The sequence below is a fragment of the Protopterus annectens genome, chromosome 13.part0 (genome assembly GCF_019279795.1).
Source record: "Protopterus annectens isolate FY-2018-M chromosome 13.part0, PAN1.0, whole genome shotgun sequence".
Taxonomy (NCBI): domain Eukaryota; kingdom Metazoa; phylum Chordata; order Ceratodontiformes; family Protopteridae; genus Protopterus; species Protopterus annectens.
In genome coordinates this window covers 218,587,893-218,611,595 of record NC_056747.1, presented here as the reverse complement: position 1 = coordinate 218,611,595, position 23,703 = coordinate 218,587,893, and the positions used below count along the sequence as shown (strand labels likewise).

At 42.4% G+C, this 23,703-nt stretch overlaps 1 protein-coding gene across 3 annotated transcripts in view; it reads left to right on the top strand.

Moving 5' to 3' along the window:
* LOC122787171 (testicular haploid expressed gene protein-like) overlaps positions 1-23,703 on the top strand; it is a 287,515-nt gene that overhangs the window by 79,183 nt on the left and 184,629 nt on the right. For all 3 annotated transcript variants that reach the window (XM_044053749.1, XM_044053748.1, XM_044053750.1), the window contains one exon: positions 674-797. In XM_044053749.1, coding sequence (XP_043909684.1) covers positions 674-797 — 124 coding nt within the window. The remainder of the gene's footprint in view (positions 1-673; positions 798-23,703) is intronic.

Below are 23,703 nucleotides of genomic sequence, written 5' to 3'. Positions count from 1 at the left end.
GGACAGCTATTTGGCATTTTCTCACAGAATATTTGCTCTGGGTTTGTTCCCTCATTCATACACTTAAAAGTGTTTGCATATCTAAGATGTCGCGGACAGGGAAGTGAAGTAGCTGTATCCAATGGTCAAACTGACCAAGTAATGTAAAGCAAATGCTAATAAGTAGTGCAGACAAAAACAGAGGATAGCTACACAAGAAGGAATCTTACCGTTGTATACAAGTTATCTGGGAGATGTCACTTCATATCTAGAGTTCACTTCTGGATGCCCACTGTTAAAAGGGTACAGGCAAAGGTGAAATGGCTCAAATGGAGAATTCCAACTGGTATCAGCTTGCTTGGAAACTCTGCAAGGGAGGACTCATCGAAATAAACATGGATAAGAAGTTATTCTATGAAGCAGCAGAGGGCAGGTGAAAGTTTGATTAGTGATTCCCAGCTGACTGTTTAAGCAAAGGCATGGTTCAAAACTGCATAGGTTAAGCGTAGGGATTGTTAAAAGGAAGAAGGCAAGGGCAAAATAATTGAGATCAATGCATGTGGCATGGTGCTCTTGCTGCTACCTTTTTTGACAATGTGAAATTTATAAAGTTAGTGATATCTACAAACGTGTACAGAAATAACTGTTGTCCATGTTTATCTAACTCATACATTTATGGTTTCTTACACTGTAGACCTCCAATATGGCCTGTGACTTCATCTGCCATGAACTGCAACCCAACTCCTAGAGTGATGCTTCTAGCTCAAGCAAAGCAAGTCAACCAGAATTGGCAACCTGATCGATCTGTTTATTCTGAAGTAAGTATCAGTGCTGCTTAACATATTTCAGATTTCTAACATGCGTTGAGTTAACCAAACAATTCAAGGAGCATTAATGCACTTAAAGGTGCATTGCACAACTGTTAATGCATGTCCAGTAGAACTGTATTAGTTCTTTTTTTCCTATTCCCTGGATCTTGCCAAATGGCACCACTTCCTTTACTCTATTGACCCATTTGTTCTGTTAAGTTCCAGGTACTCTCCAACATGGGCAAAAGCTTGACAGTCCATTCATTCCCTGGCTAGAGGACCTTGCAAATGCATTTGATCCCTGAAGATGTTACAGCCAAGCAAAAAAAAAAAAACAAAAGTGGGGGAAGGAGGTAGGGTGTTAGTATTGCAACAGTGATCTATTCAAACATCTATGGTTATGCTAAGTTTATTACACAACTGTACTCTCCTCATCTTTCTCTCACTGGTCATCCTTCTGTAGGCCTTGGTCTTTTATTGATGCTCTTTTTACTAAATTTTGACTCCATGACCCTATACTGTTTAACTTATGTTCAGACCCTTAGTTTACCCAAACATTAACCATTTTGCCCCATGTAACACAGATTAGAGGGGGTCTCCAAGATTAGGAACATTTTCTAATACTGATGATAGATGTGAGAAGTAACATTTTGTTGGTCTTCGATAAGATTGTAAACCAGCTTTTTTTTTAATACTCTTTATGCCCTTTAGCCCCACTGTGGAATGGCCTTTTATTTTTGTAAAATTTGTGTGACGTTTAGTTCAGATGGATGACCTTACTGTATAATATACTGTATAATATGCTGCCCTTGTAATGCAGCCATCTCAGCTAACAATCTGCTTTTCCCTTCATGATCCTTTACTAAGTAACTAGCCTCTGGCATTTACTAGACAATTCATCTACAGCTTTGAAAACCCTGTTCAAAGAAAAAGTCAACTTTGCCCCAAGGTTTTCCTACCAATTAAGGATGCTATCCTGACCCAGGTCACAGGCATCAGTCATATTCAGATCCTCTGACAGCTGACCTGTTTATAACCTCTCTTATTTTGTGTTCCTTTACTTACTGATACAGGATTCTATTTACTTGCTTGCTTCTTCCTTAACTTGGTCACACTGCTTTTTCTGTTTAGTTCCTACAAATATTATGAATGTTACTGAACAGACCAAAGACTACCCTATTATAATATCAGATCTGTGTTCTTATAGGTTCATAGGTGATCACTAGGCTAATGGCAGAAGAGACTTTACAAGCCTAGACAATTATACCCAGGACATGGCAATTCCCCAGATATGGGATGGGGTAGTATCAGGGTTATGGGTATTTGGGTTTTTGAGCCCAGACTCATTTTATAGACTCCCTCTGTCCAGAAGGGACATGGACAGGACCCTGGGAGTGAGTTTACAGTTCCTCATCCTTTTATCCAAATTATTTTTCGGAGAAAGTGAGGGACAGGCTTGGTTTTATAAAGATGGGAAATTTATTCCATAGATGAGTTAGCCTTTGGGGTATGAATCTGTTTCTCCAGCAAGTTTGGTTAGAGTCACAAGGTTGTCAATGGAATGCATAACCCTCAGGTTTTTCTTGTGAATATGTAACATTGTCATCAGGGCTGGAATAGAGAATGCCTTGTAGGTCAGGCATAAGTACTCAGTCTCATATCATTTACAGAGATGTGAAAGGGATAGAACCTTTAGTTGGTCTGCATAAAACATGTGACTTGTGCTGTGTATTTAGTGAGAAACCTCTGGGGCTGCTCCACTTGGTTCAAGTTCCTAGTTAGGTACATGCAGAACAGAGCATTTTACTTAATTATAGGCCTCATGAGTGCCAAGTGCAATGGCACTATGATTTCCCTTTATTACACTTTACCCGGTGGTATGGTTGTTGACCATCCCGTCTCAGATGATATGGTTGTTGACCATCCCGTCTCAGACATCATCATAACATCTACACTTATGACCAGTTCAAGGATATTATCATCCCCGTCTCAGATCTTAATTCCCCAAGTTAAGCTTATACAAGAGTTTTAGCTCTGCCTCCTTATCCTACATGCCACTACCACCGAGTTCATCTCTAGAGCAGTAAGGCTCCCCCATGAGTGCTGCTGACCATTTTTGTGCCTTCAGTTAATATCACTTTTAATCCTACCATTAGCTTTGTTTCCTGATTGGCAGTCTCCGTGCCATAACTACCCATCAGGGACCCCCATAACCTTAGCCAGCATCTGTCATCGATCCCATTCCTTTAATCATTTTTTCCCTAGTGTATTTTATTTCATACCAAATATACATTGCCACATCCCACCACCACTACCCTTGCTTCTCATATGCTTTTGTACACCTTAAACTGAGCATATCTCACTGCCTAGCCATAGTTTTAATGTTCTGTTACACAAGAAATAACTACACCTCTAAGCATTACTACAGCAAGAAACAGACTTTCTAGGCCTCTGGTATCACAAAACTTTGGCCATCTCTCACACCTTAATGGACTTGTTTTCTTACAGCTTTAAGGGAGTTTACCTGTGCAGTAAATTTTTATATATGCAATTACTTAGCATATAAAACATCAGGTCCAACATATTTTCACCATCGGTCCCCGTCCATTACCAGGAAAGTATAGTGTTTTACCAGCCTTGAAGTGCTGAGGGGGTTGTTTGGTGCCATCTTCAGTTTTGCAACACAGAGCCATTGATCCGATGTTGTCAATTTTCATCTGATGGAACATGTTGGACGTCTGTTCCAGTTGGGTCCAACCTTGCTGCCTTATTCCAGAGTATTGGATCTCTCAACTCAGACTACTACCCTACCCACAATTCTCTCCTCCTAGCTGCTTTACCTCAGACCTCATTTGATGTGCTTGCAGAGAGCTCCACCTTTTTCACAGTAAGTGATGGCCATTTTTTTTGATTCCCTGCTTTCTCCTCCCTATTATATAGTTCTTAGTTTAGGATTAGTATATTTAGATACTTAGGCTCACTAAATAACTTCTTTAGATAGATTTAGTACACCAAATAGAACTTTCTAGTATTTTTTTCTAGAAATCATCAGTCCCAGACCACTATCTTCAAGATGTCAGTCTGTAGCTCCATCTTTGAGGTCTGGTCAGTCCACCAGAAGCCTAACCAAAATAGATACTGACTGCATGATGAGGGAATACGAGAACATTGATTCAGCTAGGGGTCCTCCTGGCCCCATCCCTGAGGAGAGGACTAGGACTGAGCCAATCGACACCATCCCTACTAGTACCGAAGTAATCTTCCTTTCTGGAGCAGACTCACCTGGGTCCAAATCTCTCCACCACACCAACATTGTATCAGATAGCCTTTGAGACTTAAGAATCTTCCATCACAGACACCATTGCCTTTAGGTTGGGAGGAGTCCCAGAGCCAGAGCATCTGAGTTGGAGCCCTAACAGTGAAGTTTTCAGAGACATCTTTCCGCCTCTGTGCTTTGGCTCTAGATAGCAAGTCTTAGAGGTCTGCAAAGCTGACCTCCTTTGGACTCAGAAAAGCTGCTAAATTTGTTGATAGGGGTAGTCCTTCCATGGCTCCATTAGATGGATCAACTTTCGAGGCTGTGGACAGTTTTGGCTGGACCAAGGAGACAGGATGGATACAAACTTGGAGTATGCACCAAACTCCCACTGGATCCTGTACCTCCATCCTCTTATTCTGGTCAACAGGGAGTCTCAATCAACTTTGAGACTACTCGATGCTGAGCTCCCCATCGGACTCTGATATCTCAGAACCCCTGAGACACATCCCTGGAAAAGGACATGCAAGCAGAAGCATAGGCTCCTCTCCAGAGTGACACTGAAGACAGACTTGGATAATGGAGAAAGTTCAAGACCCCCCCCCCAGAGGATCTCCCCTTTGGAGATGTTATGGAATTAAGTAGAGGGGGGATGGTCCACAGAGACCCCCTGATGAGCGTGTTCCTTGAAGCTTTTTGGTCTGGCCCTTCAATGTCTTGGGTGGTCCCACCTCCTGTCACCTTAATAGATCTCAATCACTCAGAAGGCTTGGAAGGAACCTGATATATAGCAAAGCCTATTTGCAAAAAGCTAGTCATGATTTTAGTTGCCCCAAAGGACAGGAAACATCAGTCCAAGGGATCCCTGGTAGATGCTATGGTGGTAGTAGCAGCCATAAAAAAGGAACTATTGAAAGAAATTTCCACTGTCCATCCTCAACAGGGAGTCAAGGGCATTGGACATACTGGGGTAATGAACATATGCTTCAGTGACTTTTGTACTTCAAGCGCTGACCTAGAACAGCTGACATATTTCCAAAGGGAAAGATCAAGGAGCTCTCAAGTCTTTCAGGTATCTTACTTGCAGACATCTTGAAGACACTGGATGCCCAATGTCAACAGTGCCATCTTCCTCAAATGTTGCCATGGGACTATCTAATGCAGCTGATGGTTCATCAAGGGCAGCTGGCACAGGTATTACCATACAATGCTATGCCTGGATGTGGCTATCTGATTTTATGAAGAGCTTCAAGGCATCTTTTATAAATGCCTTGATGACCGTTCCACCTTACTTGGACTGAAGGAAAAAAACGCATACCTAGAGTGCACAGGATAAGACCTTGTCTGCTGTGGAAATCAATTTTTCTGCTTTTCTAGGAATCAAAGAGGAGGTGAGAAAATGTAGTTCAAAAAGTGCCAAGGTTTTAACCAGGACACAACTGGGAATAGACTACCCTGAGGCAGAGGAAGAGCCAATCCTGTTTGCCACCCTTCATGAGGCATAGGCAGTTTACAAAGTCAAGTTTTCTGTGGGCCTTTCACTAAAACTACCAGCTTCCTTGAACGCTTGCTTGTCTGCTGCACACCTGAGGCAGTTGGGGAACATTTCTCTTTACACCCTTTAGCCTGGGAAACCATAACTTCTGATTCATGGGTGTTAAGAATCACCAGAGGCTATACTTTTTATACCCTTTTTGCATTCTCCAAAAAAAGATTAAAACTTTGATACCACCACCCAATCAGTTGGAATCCACAGCAACAGCTATATCAGAGTTGCTAAAGAGATGGTCATCCAGCCAGTCCCCCAAGACCAGTTAGAATCCGGAGTCTATTCCAATTTTTTTTTACTTCCAAAAAAACACAGGGCACTTCAGACTAATATTGGATTTTAGCAATCCAAATATATTTGTGAAAAGACAAAATTCCAGGTGGTCACAGTGCAATCCATTCCACCTCTGTTGAGGAAGCACAATTGGATGAGCTGCATCAATCCCCAGGGCACACCTACTATCAGATCAAGATCTAAATGCAATGTAGGTGGTTTCTCCATTTCTGGATGGGAGCCAACCACCACCATTCTGTCTCACTATAGCCCCCTGGGTGTTCACCAAGATGATGGCAGTTGTAACAACTCATCTGCAGCTGCAAAGGATGCAGGTCTTCCCATATTTAGACGACTGGCTCCAAACCGCTGCCTCCATGTATCTACTATTGCAACACCAGACATTTCCATGTCTTGTGAATCAGTTGGGAATTTCAATATCAAAAGCCAATTGCCTTTTTTACAGGTTGCCAGATAGACACTGTCTAACAAATTGCAAAACTCCCTGTAGCAAGAATCAATTCATGTCTCTAGCTTCTCAAATGATTCAGTACCCTCGTCCACATGTAAGACTCATCCTATGTCTTTTAAGACTAATGGCCTATATTACACAGGTTCCATTAGCCAGATAGCACATGAAAGCCTTATAGTGGACATCAGCAGTACAGCGGTCAAATTTCTTCCCCTTCACACCATAATCTCACTCATGCAGGTATGCAGGAATCTAAGTTGGTGGATTACATTTGTACAGGGCAAGTCCTTTGGTTCATCTGCTCCCAAGACCAGTCACTACGGATGCCTCCCTTCTAGAGTTGCCAGGGGGATTTTGAAGGGAAGACAGTTCAAGGGATGTGGTCATCAAAGGCCAAATTTCACATCAATGTCTTGAAGACAGCAGTTGTTAGTATTGTGGGCTTTTTCAGGATAATCTACCCAAAGATGCGATTGTCATTCATACTATGTCAGTAGTCTGGTACATTAAAAGCAGAACACGTTTCTACTCTCTTTGTTGGGGAGCCATGGGAGTTTGCTAGTGGGCGATGTCTTCAATCCATTTTCTGCTAGCAATGCACATTCCTGGGATATCCAATATATTAGAGGACAGGTTGGTCAGGACTATACTACTGCCCCACAAGTGGTCTCTGGCAATGGAGGCTTTCAGCTGCTGGGGCCAACTTGCTGAGATCTCTGCTTCCTACCTAAACAAATAAAGCAGTTACTTTGCCCTCATCCCTCCATAGAGATAGTCACAGAGATGCTTTGGTCCATTTTTGATACCCAGGTTACCTTTATGCATTTCCATCAGTTCCTTTTCTCACAAGGTTCATTCAGAAATCCATGACGTGCAAGACCAGGGTAATCCCCATTGCCCCCTTTTGGCCTCAGTAGTTACGGTTCCCTTTTCTTTGGCCTCATCTACTGCACCCACCATGTGTTCTAGATCACACCATGCATCTCCTGTTAAAGGCATATCAGAAGGAGGACTGAGATCTCCAGTCTCTAACTAACCACATGGTTTCTCCAATTTTAATGATAGTCAGAGATGCCATGCTTTCCTTCCAAGATGAAATTATGTGGACTACAGGGCAAGAATCAACCAAAGACTTGCAAAAGCAAATGGAAGATTTTGTTTGGGCATCCTTTAAGGGATTAGACCCTTGTTCAGTCCCTCTAAAAGCAATTTTGGATTTCAGCTTTTCTTTGACATTATAATCATTGTAACCCACTATTTCAACAGCTTCTGTTGAGCTCTTTCAAAGCCCCAGCAAGGAAAATCTTCTTTCCCTTACAGTGGGCACTGAGTTGGTTACATCAGAGAGGGTATATGAGCCAAACATATCTGCTAAGAAGGTATGGGAAAAGTAGACAAAGAAAGCAGGTTTCAAATTCTTGAAAAGAAATGGTATAGCATCAACCAGATGCAACTTGGAACCAAAAGAAATTAATGCCACAGAGGGTCTTAGTATGGTTAAAAATCATTAAAACAAAATCTTAACATTGAGTGCTAATCCCAGCACATAGGCAATATATACCAAATGGACAAATTTCATTGGTTGGTTGTTAATTCTACCAAAAAATAATTTTTCAGAGGGTGAAAATTCCAAATCTGGTCAACAAAACAAAGGACCGAATGGAATAGACCAGTCTTACATTTTTGGAATCTGAGATGCTCTGAGAAACTGGGGAGTCATTCAAAACTAACATTTGGTTCAGGTCAAAACCCTTAGAGATCACAAATTTCACAATTACCAGATTAAAAACTAAACTAAATAAATCGGGGGCAGAGGAAGACAAGGACTGGGAGTGAAGGCATAATCATCTCATATGGGGGATTGGGGTAAAATATTTACAATTACAAGTCTAGACCCATCACTAAACATTTCTTCTTTTTTTTAAATGGTCACGTTTGATCCATCTGAGAATTGCCGACTCCCTGGTGGATGTTAAATTATTTACTAGAAAACTTAATCTTAACACATTCTTTCATGTTTAAGTATTTACTGGTATTTTTCACTTTTTTAAAGTGATTTGTTTTGCCTGCTCTGATTTTCCCACCAAGCAGTACTTAACTGATGTTAACTTTTTAAATTATTCTTTAGCGTCTCCCGACTGCTTTTCTGCCATTTTAAACATTTTTTCAGTGTCTCACTGCTATTTTTCTGCTGCATTAAATATTTTCTAGTGTCTCCTGCTAGCAGCTGTAGCATAGTCCAGATCCAGACCTGCTGCTTCTGGAACAGTTTGTAGTGGTTTGTTTATTCTGAGCATATTTTCCAGGCCATCTTGGATTGGAAGAGGCCTATCTGCACTTTTGTGAGAGAATTGTATTTGACTGACACCTGACTGGTAAAGGGAGGCCAGTCTAGGGGTTTGGAATAATCATCCTCATTGGTCCATATGAATTTTGTTAGAGTTAGTTTAGATTCTGGTATTTAGGCCCTGCATCTGAGCAGGTTTCTGCTCATTTGCGCATTGTGCAGCACTGCACACTACCATGCAATTCTGCGCCAAACCTGGACAGTCAAGTTAAACAAATTTTGCCTTTAAAACCAGGCAGAAAAATCCATTTGCCAAGCTCCTCTATGATCGTGACAACAGTCTTCAACCTAGCATTACGGACAGTTGGACTACCCTTGGGTCTCTTGAGGCAGTGTAGCAATTGCCTCATGTACATAAACCACCCCCTACTAACAGTGTAGTACTGAGTGCGAGAAATGTATTTGCACCAAGAATCTAGAATCCATGCTCTCACTCAAAACAGTAACATGGAAAAGGTCAACTCGCCCACCACTACATATTCACTTAGTACCACTACTCATACACAGTACACAAATTCACATACAGAGGTTCTCTTGAGAAACTTGCTGAAATACCAGACACCTCCAAATCACAAGTCTGCAATACCAAACAGTCTCCACAACACCCATGACACACCGTCTCACCCTCCAAGCCCATAAGGCATAACTAAAAAAAAAAGTTTTCTTGTCATTGGAAACTCAATAGTGAGAAACAGACATCCCACTCACCAGGCTGAACAAGGAGTAAGTCATGGTCAGCTGCCTGTCCTGTGTCAGGATTCACCAAAATCACACATGCAATCAGGTCCCTCAGCAACAAGTGCAGTTATGACGGTCAGTTCATGGTGTGAATGGCCCAAGACGTACCTCACTGGACTATATGGAGAGGGAGATGGTCAAGCTCTGAGTATGTTCCAGGCAGGTATGTCCCTAACCTTGAGCAGCATACTACACTCAACTAGAATAACATCACAGTATTATCATCTTATTTTGGCTGTTCCCGTAGTCGCCACAGCAGATCCGTTTCCATTTCTTCCTGTCCTCTGCATCTTGCTCTTTCACGCCAACTGCCTGCATGTCCTCTCACCACATCCATAAACCTTATCTTAGGCCTTCCTCTTTTCCTCTTACCTGGCAGCTCCATCCCTAGCATTCTTTTCCCAATATACCCAGCATCTCTCCACAGCACATGTCCAAACCAACGCAATCTCGCCTCTCTTGCCTTGTCTCCAAACTGTCCAACTTGAGCTGACCCTCTAATATACCGATTCCTAATACTGTCAATCCTAGTCACACCTAGTGCAAATCTTAACGTCTTTAACTCTGCCATATCCAGCTCTGACTCTGCCTTTGTCAATGCCACCCTCTCCAATCCATATAACATAGCTGGTCTCACTACCCTCTTGTAGACCTTCCCTTTCACTCTTACTGGTACCAGTCTGTCACAAATCACTCCTGACACTTCACCACCCTGCCTGTACTCTCTTCACCTCTCTTCCACACTCACCAATACTCTGAACTGTCAATCCCAAGTACTTAAACTCATCCACCTTTACCAACTCTACTCCCTGCATCCTCACCATTCCTCTACCCTCCCTCTCATTTAAACACATTCTGTTTTAGCTCTGCTGACCTTCATTCCTCTCCTCTCTAAAGCATATCTCTACCTCTCCAGGGTCTCCTCAATCTGGTCCCTACTCTCACTACAGATCACAATGTCATCTGCAAACATCATAGTCCACGGGGCCTCCTGTCTGATCTCAGTGGTCAACCTGTCCATCACCACTGCAGATAAGACATCTGTCACTCCCACCGCAGTCCTCACCAATGTCACACTACCCTCATACATATCCTGTACCACTCTTGCATACTTCTCTGCCATTCCCAACTTCCTCATACAATACCACAACTCCTCTCTAGGCACCCTGTCATATGCTTTCTCTAAGTACACAGACGCAGTGCAACTCCTTCTGACCTTTTCTGTATTTCTCAAACACTCTCAGAGCAAACACTGCATCTGTAGTGCTCTTTCTTGGCATGAAACCATACTGCTGATCAGTAATCATCACCTCCCTTCTTAACCTAGCTTCCACTACTCTTTCCCATAACTTCAAGCTGTGACTGGTCAATTTTATCCCTCTGTAGTTACTGCAGCTCTGCACATCACCCTTATTCTTAAAGATAGGTACCAAAACACTCTCCACTACTCAGGCATCCTCTGACTTTCCAAAATTTCATTAAACAATCTGGTTAAAAATTCCACTGCCATTTCTCTTAAGCACATCCATGCTTCCACTGGTATGTCATCTGGGCCAACAGCCTTTCCATTCTTCATCCTCTTCATAGCTGTCCTTACTAATCTGTTTCACTTCCTGATTCACTATCCCCACATCATCCAGCCTTCTCTCTCATTCTCTTCATTAATCAGCCCCTCAAAGTACTCTTTCCATCTACTCAACACACTCTCCTCACAATGTGAGTACGTTTCCTCACTATCCTTCATCACCTTTACCTGCTGCACATCTTTCCCAGCTCTGTCCCCTATCTAGCCAATCGGTACAGGTCCTTTTTTCCCTCTTTAGTGTCCAATCTCATACAACTCTCCATATGCCTTATCCTTAGCCTTCGCCACCTCTTTGCCTTGCTCCTCATCTCCTTATACTCATGTCTACTTTCTTCATTTCTTTGACAATCCCACTTCTTCGCCAGCCTCTTCCTCTGTATACTCTCCTGTACTTCCTCATTCCACCACCAGGTCTCCTTGTTCTCCTTCCTCTGTCCAGATGTCACACCAAGCACCTTTCTAGCAGTCTCCCTTACTAGCTCTGCTGTAGTTACCCAGCTATTCGGTAAGTCTTCACTGCCCCCAGTGCCCGTTTTAACACTTCCCTGAACTCCACCTCACAATCACCCTTTAACTTCCACCATTTAATCCTTGGCACTGCTTTCACACTCCTCCTCCTCTTCTTGATCACCATCATCCTACAGACCACCATTCTATGCTGCTTAACTACACTTTCCCCTGTCACCACTTTACAGTCTCCAATCTCCTTCAGACTGGCCCTCCTACATAGGATACAATCCACCTGTGTGCATCTTCTTCCACACTTGTAAGTCATCCTATGCTCCTCCCTCTTAAAATATATATTCACCGCAGCCATGTCCATCCTTTTCGCAAAATCCACAATCTGACCTTCTGCATTCCTCTCCTTAACACCATACCTACCCCATCACTTCCTCATCCCCTCTGTTCACTTCACCAACATGCCCATTGAAGTCCACTCCAATCAAGTCTCTCACTCTTGGGTACACTCACCACTTCATCCAACTCGCTCCAATCAAGTCTCTCACTCTTGGGTACACTCACCACTTCATCCAACTCTCTCCAAAATTTTTCTTTCTCATCCATCGCACACCAAACTTGTGGAGCATATGCATTAACATTCATCATTACACCATCAATTTCAAGCTTTCATAAACATCACTCTATCAGACACTCTTCACCTCCAAAACACGTTTGACATACTGTTCCTTTAGGATAACCCCTACCCCATTTTTCCTGCCATCCACACCATGATAGAACAATTTGAACTCGCCCTCCTATACACCTGGCCTTACTTCCCTTCCATCTGGTCTCTTGCACGCACAATTTATCAACCTTCCTTCTCTGCATCATATCAGCTAGCTCTCTCCCTATACCAGTCATACTGCCAACATTCAAAGTTCCTACCCTCACTACTACACTCCTAACCTTCCTCCTCTCTTCCTGCCTTTGGGCATGCCTTCCCCCTCTTCATCTCCTTCAGCCAATGGTAGCCCAATTTCCGCCAGCACCCTGTTGGCTATCAGTACTGGTGACTGTCGTTAACCTGGGCCTCAACCGATCCAGTATGGAAATATGAAATGATGTCAGCACAAGTCATTTGGTGGAGGTTTTACGCCGGATGCCCTTCCTGATGCAACCCTCCCCATTTATCAGGGCTTGGGACCAGCACAAAGAAATGCACTGGCTTGTGCATCCTGAGTGGCTGGGTTAGAATAATGCCACAGTATAAACAAAATGACGATTTCAGTAATTGGCTTAGCTTTTGGTGTCATTCCAAGGGGATCCAGTTCCTGTCTGCCTGGGAAGCCATGGTCTACAAACCTTTCTGCTTTGATAGAGACTGTTTGCACCTGGTACCCTTAGACTTTTGGATGCTGGCAAAGGCTCTAGCCTCCCTCAGTGCCATTTTTAGGCAAGGTCTCAAAAACATTACTGACGTGAAATTAACCAATCAGAACAAAATAGGGGTCATACTACTAAATGCGAAGAGCATAAACCAAAAACTGAACTCCCGGGAAGCATTTCTATCACTAGTAGATGTAGAGGTCTATGCATTCACAGAAACCTGGTTTTAAGGCCTGAGAGAGTACCCTGGCCCTGCAAGGTTGCAATACTTCCACACCATTAAACTGCAAAATGAACATGTGAAAACCAAAGGAGGTGGTGTTTCAACTAGAGATAAATTCACCTCACATCTAGGGAGACTGGTCAACTCCATGGAGTTAGTGGGTAAGACCCACATTGAAGTCCTAACCAGTTATAGAGCCCCCTCCATGGGTCACGACACCCATGAAACCTACTTAACCAAACTGAAGATCCAAATTTTACTGAACACACTGGTTATAGGGGATTTCAGTTATCCCACCATCAACTGGGAAACCTACACTAGCCCAAACTTGCTAGCACAAAAAGTTCCTTGACTTAGTGAACTCAAATGCCTTGGAGCAGGTATTCCATGCCCTGACAAGAGGAACAAACATTCTAGATCTGGTCCTCACCAACATGTCAAACAGGTGCACTGCTACAACTGTTGGACCCTCATTCGTTAAAACTGACCACAAATCAGTCACCTTCAAACTGACACTACCACCAGAACTTACAAAGGGTGAAATCGGACTAAAAAACTTCACCAAGGCAAACTATACCCTCCTCGGTGAAGATATAAATGCATTCCAAGCCCCACCCCAAGCTGAAACTGGTAACCATGCCAAAGTTTATACTAAAGCCCTGTACAGTCACTTGCATAAGTGTAGAAACTTCGCTGTACCAGATAAGCCAGAGCTCCAAGTAAAAGCAAGTTACCATGGTGGACTTCAGCATCAACAAGCTTTACAATAAATGCAAAGTTGCTATCCAAAAAAACAAAGGCAAGGACAAAACAATGGAAAAGCCCCCTCCCTCAGCCTTAACAGGAAAATAAGGCAATTTGTCAAATCCTCCAAGAGCTCCTTTGAGAGAAACCTAGCAAGTACTGCCAAGGATAACCATAAGGCCTTTTACAGCTATGTATGTCACCTAAAGGGTAGGACCCATGCATGTGCAAAACTGGTGGCCAACAGTACCACACACACTGATCCCACAGAAATAACGAACCTGCTAGCATATAGGTTTGGTGAAAATTTCACTCCTGTAACGCTCCCAACTTACTACAAACCCTCCCCCAAACCCCCACCCCTTACTTATCTGAAGAGCAAGCCCTCAAAGCCCTGTCAAAGGCAAAGAACACTGCCTCTGTCGGACCAGATGACATCCCAGGCAGTCTTTTAAACAGATGGAAACATGAACCAGCATCACCACCAAGTACCCTTTTCAATCATAGTTTAACCACCTGCTTTGATCCTGCGGAATGGAGAACAGCTACAGTTATTCGCCCTCCACAAAGGTGGCCTAGCAACAGACCCAGGGAATTACAAACCCATAAGCCTGACTAGAGTCATCTGCAAGGCCATGGAATGCATTATGGACCTCAAAGACATAGGTGACCTCCAAACCTCAGATCCTATCCAATTCAGCTTCATAAAGGGTGGATCCTGCCTGTTAAATCTGGTGGATTTCTTTGAAAGTGTGACCAAGGCTACTGATGCTAGCAAGTCTGCACACAGCATATGTTTACTTCACAATGGCTTTTGATACAATTCCACATTCAGGCCTTACCAGTAAACTTGGCAAACGGAATGTAGACCCCTTTTGTTGTAAGATGGGTTGCCAACCTACTCAGACTGGACACACTATCAAAGTGGGCGACTCCCAGACCTCTCAACCATACAGAATTCCTCTGTATTTACCAGTTTTGATGTCCAAATAATGGGGTGCCACAAGTTTCCGAGTGGCCTCCCTTAATTCCCGGCTTTTTTTTTTGGCCTTTTTTTTTTGCTGACGTCATTACGTGCAGAGGCATGTGCGATGACATCAACTTCGTGACCAGCCTGCCAGAATTTAGCTGAGGGCAGAGTCAGAGACTGAAGTGCACATTTATGTTTATATGACTGACGAGTGTTGCACTTCACACCTACTTGAGTTACATCTCGTTCACTGCAGCAGCTGACTCTGATCCCAGTGTGAACTGTGAAGTCTCAGACTCAGTCCGTCAGACAGTGTTATTTTGCTTTAAATTAAAATAATCCAGCCAGCTAATATTTAGGTTAGAACTAGTCAGGTAGGAAGCAAAGCAAGTTCAAGCAACCCTGTCCCAAAGCAGCAGCAGAGCACTCAGCAATCTCAGACCCAGACCTGTGCGGCGGTCAGATCAATAGCCAGTCTTCAAACTCATGAAAAAAATGTATTTCTACCCCCAGCTCTAGCTCCAGCAGGTAAAATAAAAAATAAAGAAAATTGTTTTGAGTCATAGACTCATAATATGAAATTATAATATAATTTATGAATCGTGTTCATTGCAATTGTTGCACTTGCTCAGATTTTCCTGCATTCCTTCCAGCTATCAGCTTAAACCTGTAGCTAGCTATATTACAAGAGTGATTATTTTGGTTTAGTTTGCTGGCTTTGTTTGCTCTGACAAGTGTATGTGTAGTCTGAATCTGGGAAAGGATGGCTCCAGGTGCAGAAAAAGGAAAACTGTTGCAGCCAAGCATTCGGTCAGCTGGTTGTCAGGAAAAAGGGTTAAAGCAAATGAGCAGAATCAGTGCTTGAATGTCTGACTTCTGTATTAGAGGCGGTCACATTCCATAAACAACCAAAACAGCAATGTTCTTATTAAATGAAAACATCACTCTTATTCCATTAACGAAAAAAAAAAAATCAGTACTAAAAATGTGAAAGGGCAAGGAGGTTGTGAAACAGTACAATTCTCAATTTAAATGCATTCCACATAGTGTATTTTACAGAATGATACCAATATGTGGTACGCACAGCCTAAATATGTGTCATCATGAAATGTGATTTATGTTGGATATGAAGGGGAATGTAAATTATTTTAATTGGCATTTGCATGAAAGTCTTTTAGGTTACTGAACACTCGTACATAAACTTAGACTACTAAATAATTATCTTACCAAAATTTTGTTATTTTGGTTTCTGATCAAAGGCAGCATTCTGATGCTAAAAGCACTAAGAGATGGGAATGTGCTACTTTGAACTGAGATGGATGCAGTTTAATAAATATTTATATTTTATGCACACATAGCAAAGAAATGAATACCTGCTGTTTCACTTACTGTGTTGCTTTGGTAATATTAGGTTGCACTGCCATTCTGAAATGCCAGTGGCATGTCATGTCTCATTACGATAAATACAAATATAAATATGGGTTCCACCAATGGAAATTTATAGTACTCATACCAGTGAGGATGTAACAAGTACATTTGTTTTATGAAAATGTTAATTGTAGCACCTAGATAACATTAAATATACTTGGCCAGTATTACAAAATATTTAGATTTAGAAAAACTCCTGCTAATAGTTGTAATCAATGCAACATTTCTATAGGTCTTAAGTGAAAGTGAGCCAAAAGTAAATGTTGTGCATTTTATTTTACATTTGTTGACCTGGATAGTCTGATTGGATACATGTCCATTTTCAGCAGAGGCCCGGGGAGAAAAGCTCCAAGGTAGAACATACAGTAAAAAAAAAAAAAAAAAAAAAAAAAAAAAAAAAAATCACAAAATGATTACAAGTTACAGTTTACAGGCTCCAGTTGAGCAAGCAGGTAATGTAATCATACATTTTTAAAAGTGTTGACAAATTGACTAGACAGTGTAACATGATTACAGACTATAGATGAGGATCTAGTTGGGTTTTGAACAAGGACATAGCAAGTGAGTTGGTATAGCTTGAGGGTTTTTTTTTTAACCAAGAAGGTTCAAGAGCAAGATCAGCAGGAAGAGTTCCACGTTTTGCCAAAAGAGTTAGCAGAGAGTCCCCAGCAGAGTTGTTGATTTTGGATGTTTGAACTAGTAGTTTATTAGAAGAGCGAAGTGACCTCAGGTTGCTATAAGGTCTGATATTTTTAAGTGCAGGTGTGTTATCAGGGTGGTTGAGAACTTTATGGGCAATTATAACCTGGTTGTACTGAAGTAGGCTAGGCCATTCTAGCCACCCCAGAAGATTTAGGTTGCGACAGTGGTGGGTCCTATAGGCAGTGCCTGTTGCAAATCTAGCAATATGGTTATAACAGCTGGAGAGTTTGCCAAGAGCGGATTTGTTTAAATTAGTGAGGGTTGGCATAGAGAAGAGTGGAGAGTAGATGAGAATGAGCAATAACGGTCCTAGCAAATGGAGTAAGTAAAGGTTTGATCTTATAGGAGGGAGACAAATTATGTTAATGGTTTTAATAGTTTGACATGGATATCAAATTTGAGGGAGTTGTCTATTGTGACACCTAAGAGTTTGGTTTGCACATCTGGGGAGATAATGGTACCATTACTAGATTTTATGTTAAAAAGAGTAGTGAGGAAGACTTACAAGTGAGGGAGAAAAGAAGCAACTTTGTTTCGTTAGGGTTTAATATCAGCTGACGGTTATAAAGTTTTCAACTATATTGAAAGTATTCTGGGTTGTCATTAGATCTGTCGGGGAGATGGCTGAACTAATCAAGGTGGAGTCATCCTCATATTGGATACAGGTATTTTATTTGTAATAAACTAGAATAGCAACAATGGATGCCTTATTCTTTACTGTAGCTTGGTTCAGATAGGGGAACAGATAAACATAGTACATTTCTTTAGACCATGAACACAGTTGACAACAGTGTAAATGCATGCAAAGGGAATAAATTAATGTGCTAAACAAAAATCCAGATGGTCACATTATGAACTATTCACTGGAGTAAACATTACAGAAAAATAGCATGGTTACTTTAACTGAACTAGAGGAGGAGGGAAAGATAGGTAGCTATAAGGCAGGTATACAAGATGCTTGCAACATTTATAATGCAAGGCAAGAAAGGAAAATCTAAGAAGGGACAAGAATAGTTAAACAGCTTATCCAGGAAAAATATTTGCATGGAATTTCCAGAGAAATTTTTGTTCAACTTTGTCTTGTGACATTGTCTTAAGTACTATTTAATATTACATTAATGAAAAAAAATGTATTTTGCTTTTATCAGCACAACTGCTAAATTTGGTTATTCATAAAGTCCAATACTGTATGGGAGTGTACAGGCTTAGGGGATCCAGGTTGAAAGGCTCATCAACTGTGTCTTGAGAGAAAGAATGAGGAAAAGTACATTACAACTTTAGAACTGTGACAGTTCAGCACAGAGTTAAGGCTGTTAACCTTAGACACAAGGTATAGAGTTCGATTCTTACCTCAGGTTGCTGGTTAGACATTGTATTTTGCGATTGTGTGCATATGTTATGGGTCTTACTTGGCTGTTGCTTGTGTTGCATTTCACCCGAAACATATTTGCATCTGGAGCTGCAATATGCATGTTTGCAGCACAAATCCTGTTTGCCATTTGATTATTATTCTATTTTGTAGCACTTCTTCCTTACATTTTTATTGACTTATGGTCTGCAAGTCTTTCACTGTTTGTCATTACTCTGACAGTGTGGGCCACACTACTGGTTCTTCAATTTGTGTTTAAAAGTCGATATCCCACAATTCCACTGGAGTGGGTGGGGCTACATAATTATGTATGCAAATGTTATGTTAATCAGCATACAGATTTGTACCCATTTTTCATGGGCTTTTGTCCAGATTTTTGATGTTTCCAGAATGAGAGGTATAGTGACTCATCAACCAGCAAACCTGTTACCAGTGGGGTGCTACAGGGGTCAGTGCTGGAACCCTACTGTTTGGTATACATTTCTCAGAAGTTAAAGTCAAAACTAAAGGGTTGTGGCTGACCAAGTTTACAGATGACTGCAAACTAGATGCAATCACTGAATCCCCAAATGTCAAACCAGTGACTAGTGTATTACAGTCTCAAACTGAATGCAAAGAAATGCATCATTACCTTTGGCACAGAATGTTCCTTCACGCTATCAACAATACCTCAAGCTCCCATGAAGTGGTAAGGGACCTGGGATCACAGGTTGACTGAGACTTTAACTTCAACCACCACGTCTACCATTGTAAGGAAAGCTTTCCGCACAGTTCACCTGATTAGTAAAGGCATTGCCTCAAGAGCAAAAGTTGTAACCCCCCCCTAGACTCTGCACTTATCTGGCCCATAGGCGAGTATAAACACCCCATTCAGTGTGTACTGTACTAAGCACCTACAATAATGAGACCTCAAAGGATTCTAACAAATATGATCAAGGGCCTACAGCATGTGACTTACATGGACTGACTGAAGTCAGTGTCACTATACTCCATATTGTATAGACTTTAGGGGAGACTTGTGTCTGGCCAAGAGAGCAACCCAAGGCCCAAACCTAATTAACTTACTGCATATCGGTAAATCAAATGGGTCTAGTGTTACCCATTCCAGGGACTTGATTATGGCCTGTGACTTAAATAGGACATGCTAGAGGGATGGATTAATCTTCCAGCAAATGCCATGTCATATCTTTGAGTCTACCAATTCATGTGAATCGGAGCACCTTTATGACTATTCATGAGGAACCTAGATGAGTGCATGGGGCACCATAAATTCTTACTGCGGATAGTGCACACAACCCTCCTGGACATGGGCAGTCATCACTAAATGCAATCTTAGGTATGGACGAGTACCTCTAGGGTATTGCATTGGAGTGAAATGGCTAGGCTTAAAACTGACCTCTTATGATCCTATTGTGATGCCCCACCACTGGGCCAGTTAATCAAGGAGCCTCAATCCTCACCACTGGCACCAGTGGTGAACGTACATTGGGGAGGAAGACAGGTACACACAGTATTTCCAGATGCAGCTCACTGCATCAAGTGCAATTTCCCTTAAGAGCACAGACACCACAATTAGTCCGAGGCTGTTTCCTCCCCCTTTCTTCAGAGCCCAATATGATTCCCCACTAGCACAGCTATAGATTTGAGTCCTTAGCCAGGGCTTCAAGCCAAGCTCTCAAACACTCTCTAGCCAACCAGTGCTACGTTTCCATGCCCAAGTAGCTGGCATGCTCTTAGAGATTTGTTTTACACACACCTGGGAAAGGCTGGCGCAGGTTTCTGCCCATACTATAAAGGTAGTTATCAATGCTACCAGAACCCCTTATCAGCTACTTTAAGGCCCTTAAAGGGTGTCCAATCTGCGTAATGTTACTATTAATATAAATGGTAGTTTTACCAAGAGCAAGGCTGTTAGGAGTGGTCCACAGTGTCACCAAATATGCAAGTACTTTCAGAACTTAAATAGCTCAAAGATCAGCCACAATGAAAGGTTTAAATATATTTAATAATTAAGAAGAAAATATCAGATGATAATTACAGTGAGTTCAAAATCACAGTAAATATTTAAAACATTGCAGGACAGTCTCAGATAAAGAAAAAAATAACTAACCTAAGTGTTGCTATATTCCTGACTATATCCAAGAATTATACTGTTCCCTAGACTTTGAGCAAGGCAGAGGTGTGGTGAATGGATCTCGTCAGGTCCAGGACAGAATACAGAATGTTGTCCCTTCTCAGAGACCTCTCAAATTAATATCTCAAATATTACTGTTGGGATAGCTTGCAGAATGACATTTTCTTGTCACCTGACTCTAGCCCAGGTAAAACCCCCACTGCTGAAAGCTAGCCGTATTTAGCATCTACCTGTGAAGATGGTCAAGGGCTTGAATTTTGGCAAATTAAGTCTTAAAACGAAACACTTCCAAGACCATACAGAAAACTCCCTAGTTTTCGGTACTGTGTCTCCTTGCTGCACTAAAGCTGAGACGCATCTTATAGCCTAGCTATAAAGTGATGTATTTTCAGTTATTTTTCTGAAGTCAACTGTCTGTATTCTAGTTTCCACTGTTAAAATATACCAATTTAAAAACAGTTACAATAGTGCATGCACATTTTTGTTCTATTTCAGTAGGGTACACTGGATACATTTCTAACAGCACTTTGTAAAATACCTCTTTAGCACATGTCAGTACAAACAAGTTTGATATACACAACATATGGATAATATTGTAACAAGCATATTACATGAATTATGTTGATATTAACAAATTATTTACAAAATTCCAGATAGCTGGGCTGGAAGCATCTCCTTCATGACATTTCTACCCCCCTCGAAGACTCAAGCTAGTTTTTCAAGTGACCACTGAGAAACATTGCTTAAGAGGGATGTGCCTATCTGGGAACAGCTTATCCCATTCCCAGTCTTGAGATCCCAGCTGCTTTTGCATTGCTGACCCCATTACAGTGTTGCACTGTCATATGATATGCCTGCAGCCACAGGCTCCACCATAGTAATTTTGGAATTTGCTAGCTGGCTCCCTGTAGCCATAGATCCTCCACAGACTCCTACCTTAAACTGCAAATACTTGGCACCAGGGCCTCACTATCATGGTAAAGTTTCATGGTGTTGCCATGATACAGCTTGTGACCCTGCCTCACAGTTCTACCATGTAGTAATCACAGACTTTCCTTACCACTTTGAATGGTCTCTTCCAAGCTGCCTGCAGCTTGTCTGACAATGAAAACCATAACCTGATGCTCCACAGTATACCCTCTAGGCTCTAGCATTCCTGTCATACCAGACCTTTTTCTGCTGTTTGGCTTCTGCCATGTTCTCCTGGGCCAAGCCCAAAAATTCCCTGAGCCTTGTCCTGAGGTTTAGGACATATGCCACTACAGACTCCTCGGGGAATTCTCACACACCCTCCCACTCATCACTAATCAAATCTAGAGGTCCCCTCACCTTATGCTCAAACAGCAACTCAAAGTGTGAAAACCCTGTAGAGTCCTGGGGCACCTCCCTGTAAGCAAACAGATGGGGCAAATATTTGTTCCACTCCCTTTTAAACTGGCCTAATGCCCATAGCATGGTCTTTAGTGTAGAGTTTAACTGCTCCACCAGACCATTAGTTGGAGGGGGTTGCCTTTAGGTGCTTCACCCAAAAGTGCTCCCCCAAACAAGCCAGCAGATCTGACTTGAAATTGGTACCTCTGTCAGCATTTCTTTTGGGAAACCTACCTTGCTGAAAATCTCAAAGTATTTGCTACCTTTTCTGCCTCAATAGAGGACACAGCCACCATCTCAAGGTATCTGGTAACAATCTACCACTAGGATATACTTCCTCCCAGTGGAACTTGGGGTACTCAGAAGCCCCACAATATCCATAGCTACCCCCTGAAATGCCCTCTCAATCACAGGCAAAGGCATCAAAGGAGCTTTGACCTTGTCTCCTGCATTGCCTACCTTTTGGCACTGCTCAAAGGTCCTGCAGTACCCAGTTACATCCCTGGACATCCCAGGCCAATAAAAGTGCTGCATAATGTGCCTCTTGGAATACTTTATGCACATATGACCTGCAAAGGGAATGTCATGAGCTATGGCTAGAAGTACAAGATGGTAGGCTCTGGGCATATCCAACTGCTGTATTCTCTCACCCTGTAGCCCTCCCTCAGGAGTACACTCTGTACAGTAACCATTTGCCCAGTATACAGATTCTCCCTTTGAGAATCGGGCGCCTCTGGCTACCTCCCTTGAGCCTTGTAATGTAGGGTCCAAGAGCTGAGCTGGTCTCAACCCGCTCTTCATAACCCTTCCCAGTAACCCTTCCATAGGAAGTCTGGTATTCTCTGACAGTGGGGCCTCACTGTCAGCCTAGGTACTACAACTACTAATACTCACTTCTGCCCTTGCAGTCACTGACCAAGGGAACAGCAGTACCCACAACAGACTCACCAGGCTGAAGAAGAAGGTCATGGTGAGCAGCCTGTCTGGCGCTAGGATCCGCCACATAACACAAGCACTCAGGTCACTCCAAGGCAAGTACAAATATGACTCTGTCATTGTCCATGCTGGTGTGAATGACCTGAGACGTACCTCCCTGGACTACATGAAAAGAGAGGAGCTCTCTGAGCATGTAGCCCAGGCTGGTATGACCCTGACCTTGAGTAGCATCTTACCCTCACCAAGAATGATGCCACAATATGAAGACAAGATGATCAATTTCAACAATTGGCTTAAGTATTGGTGTCATTCAAAGGGGATCCAATGCCTGTCAGCTTGGGATGATATGCACAAGCCACGATGATTTGCTAGGGACGGCTTGCACCTGTCACCCCTGGGCTTTCGGATATTGGCAAAGGCTCGCTACCCCATAGTGCCTTTTAGGCAAGGCTCAAAAGACAAACCCACCTCCATAGGTATCACAAGGGATAAGAAACTAAGAGTAATGCTACTCAACGCTAAAAGTCTAAACCTCAAGATGCACGCACTCAAAACTCTCCTTCGCATGGAGAACATAGATATCTGTGCAGTAACAGAAACCTGGTTCAGGACTCCCGAGAGCACCCCAGCACTACCAGGTTATACCTCATACCATGCTTTTCGGCCCCAAAACTTGGACTGAACCACAAAAGGAAGGGGGAGTATCGATATTCATCGGAGATACCCACACCTCCAGGTTGGTGGCAAAGCATGAAGCATCAGAGACTATCCATGTGCAACTAACAGTGGGTAAAACTGCCTTCCAGTTTATAGCCTGCTACAGACCACCCTCCCAAACCCGGGAACCCCACTCAGCCTTCCTGAGAACACTGGAAAATATGAAGGTCTCTCCGAACACCATTATATTGGGCGACTTCAACTACCCAAACATAGATTGGGAGCATTACTCTAGCTCCAACACCCTTGCCCAAATTTATAATTGCGGCCGAAC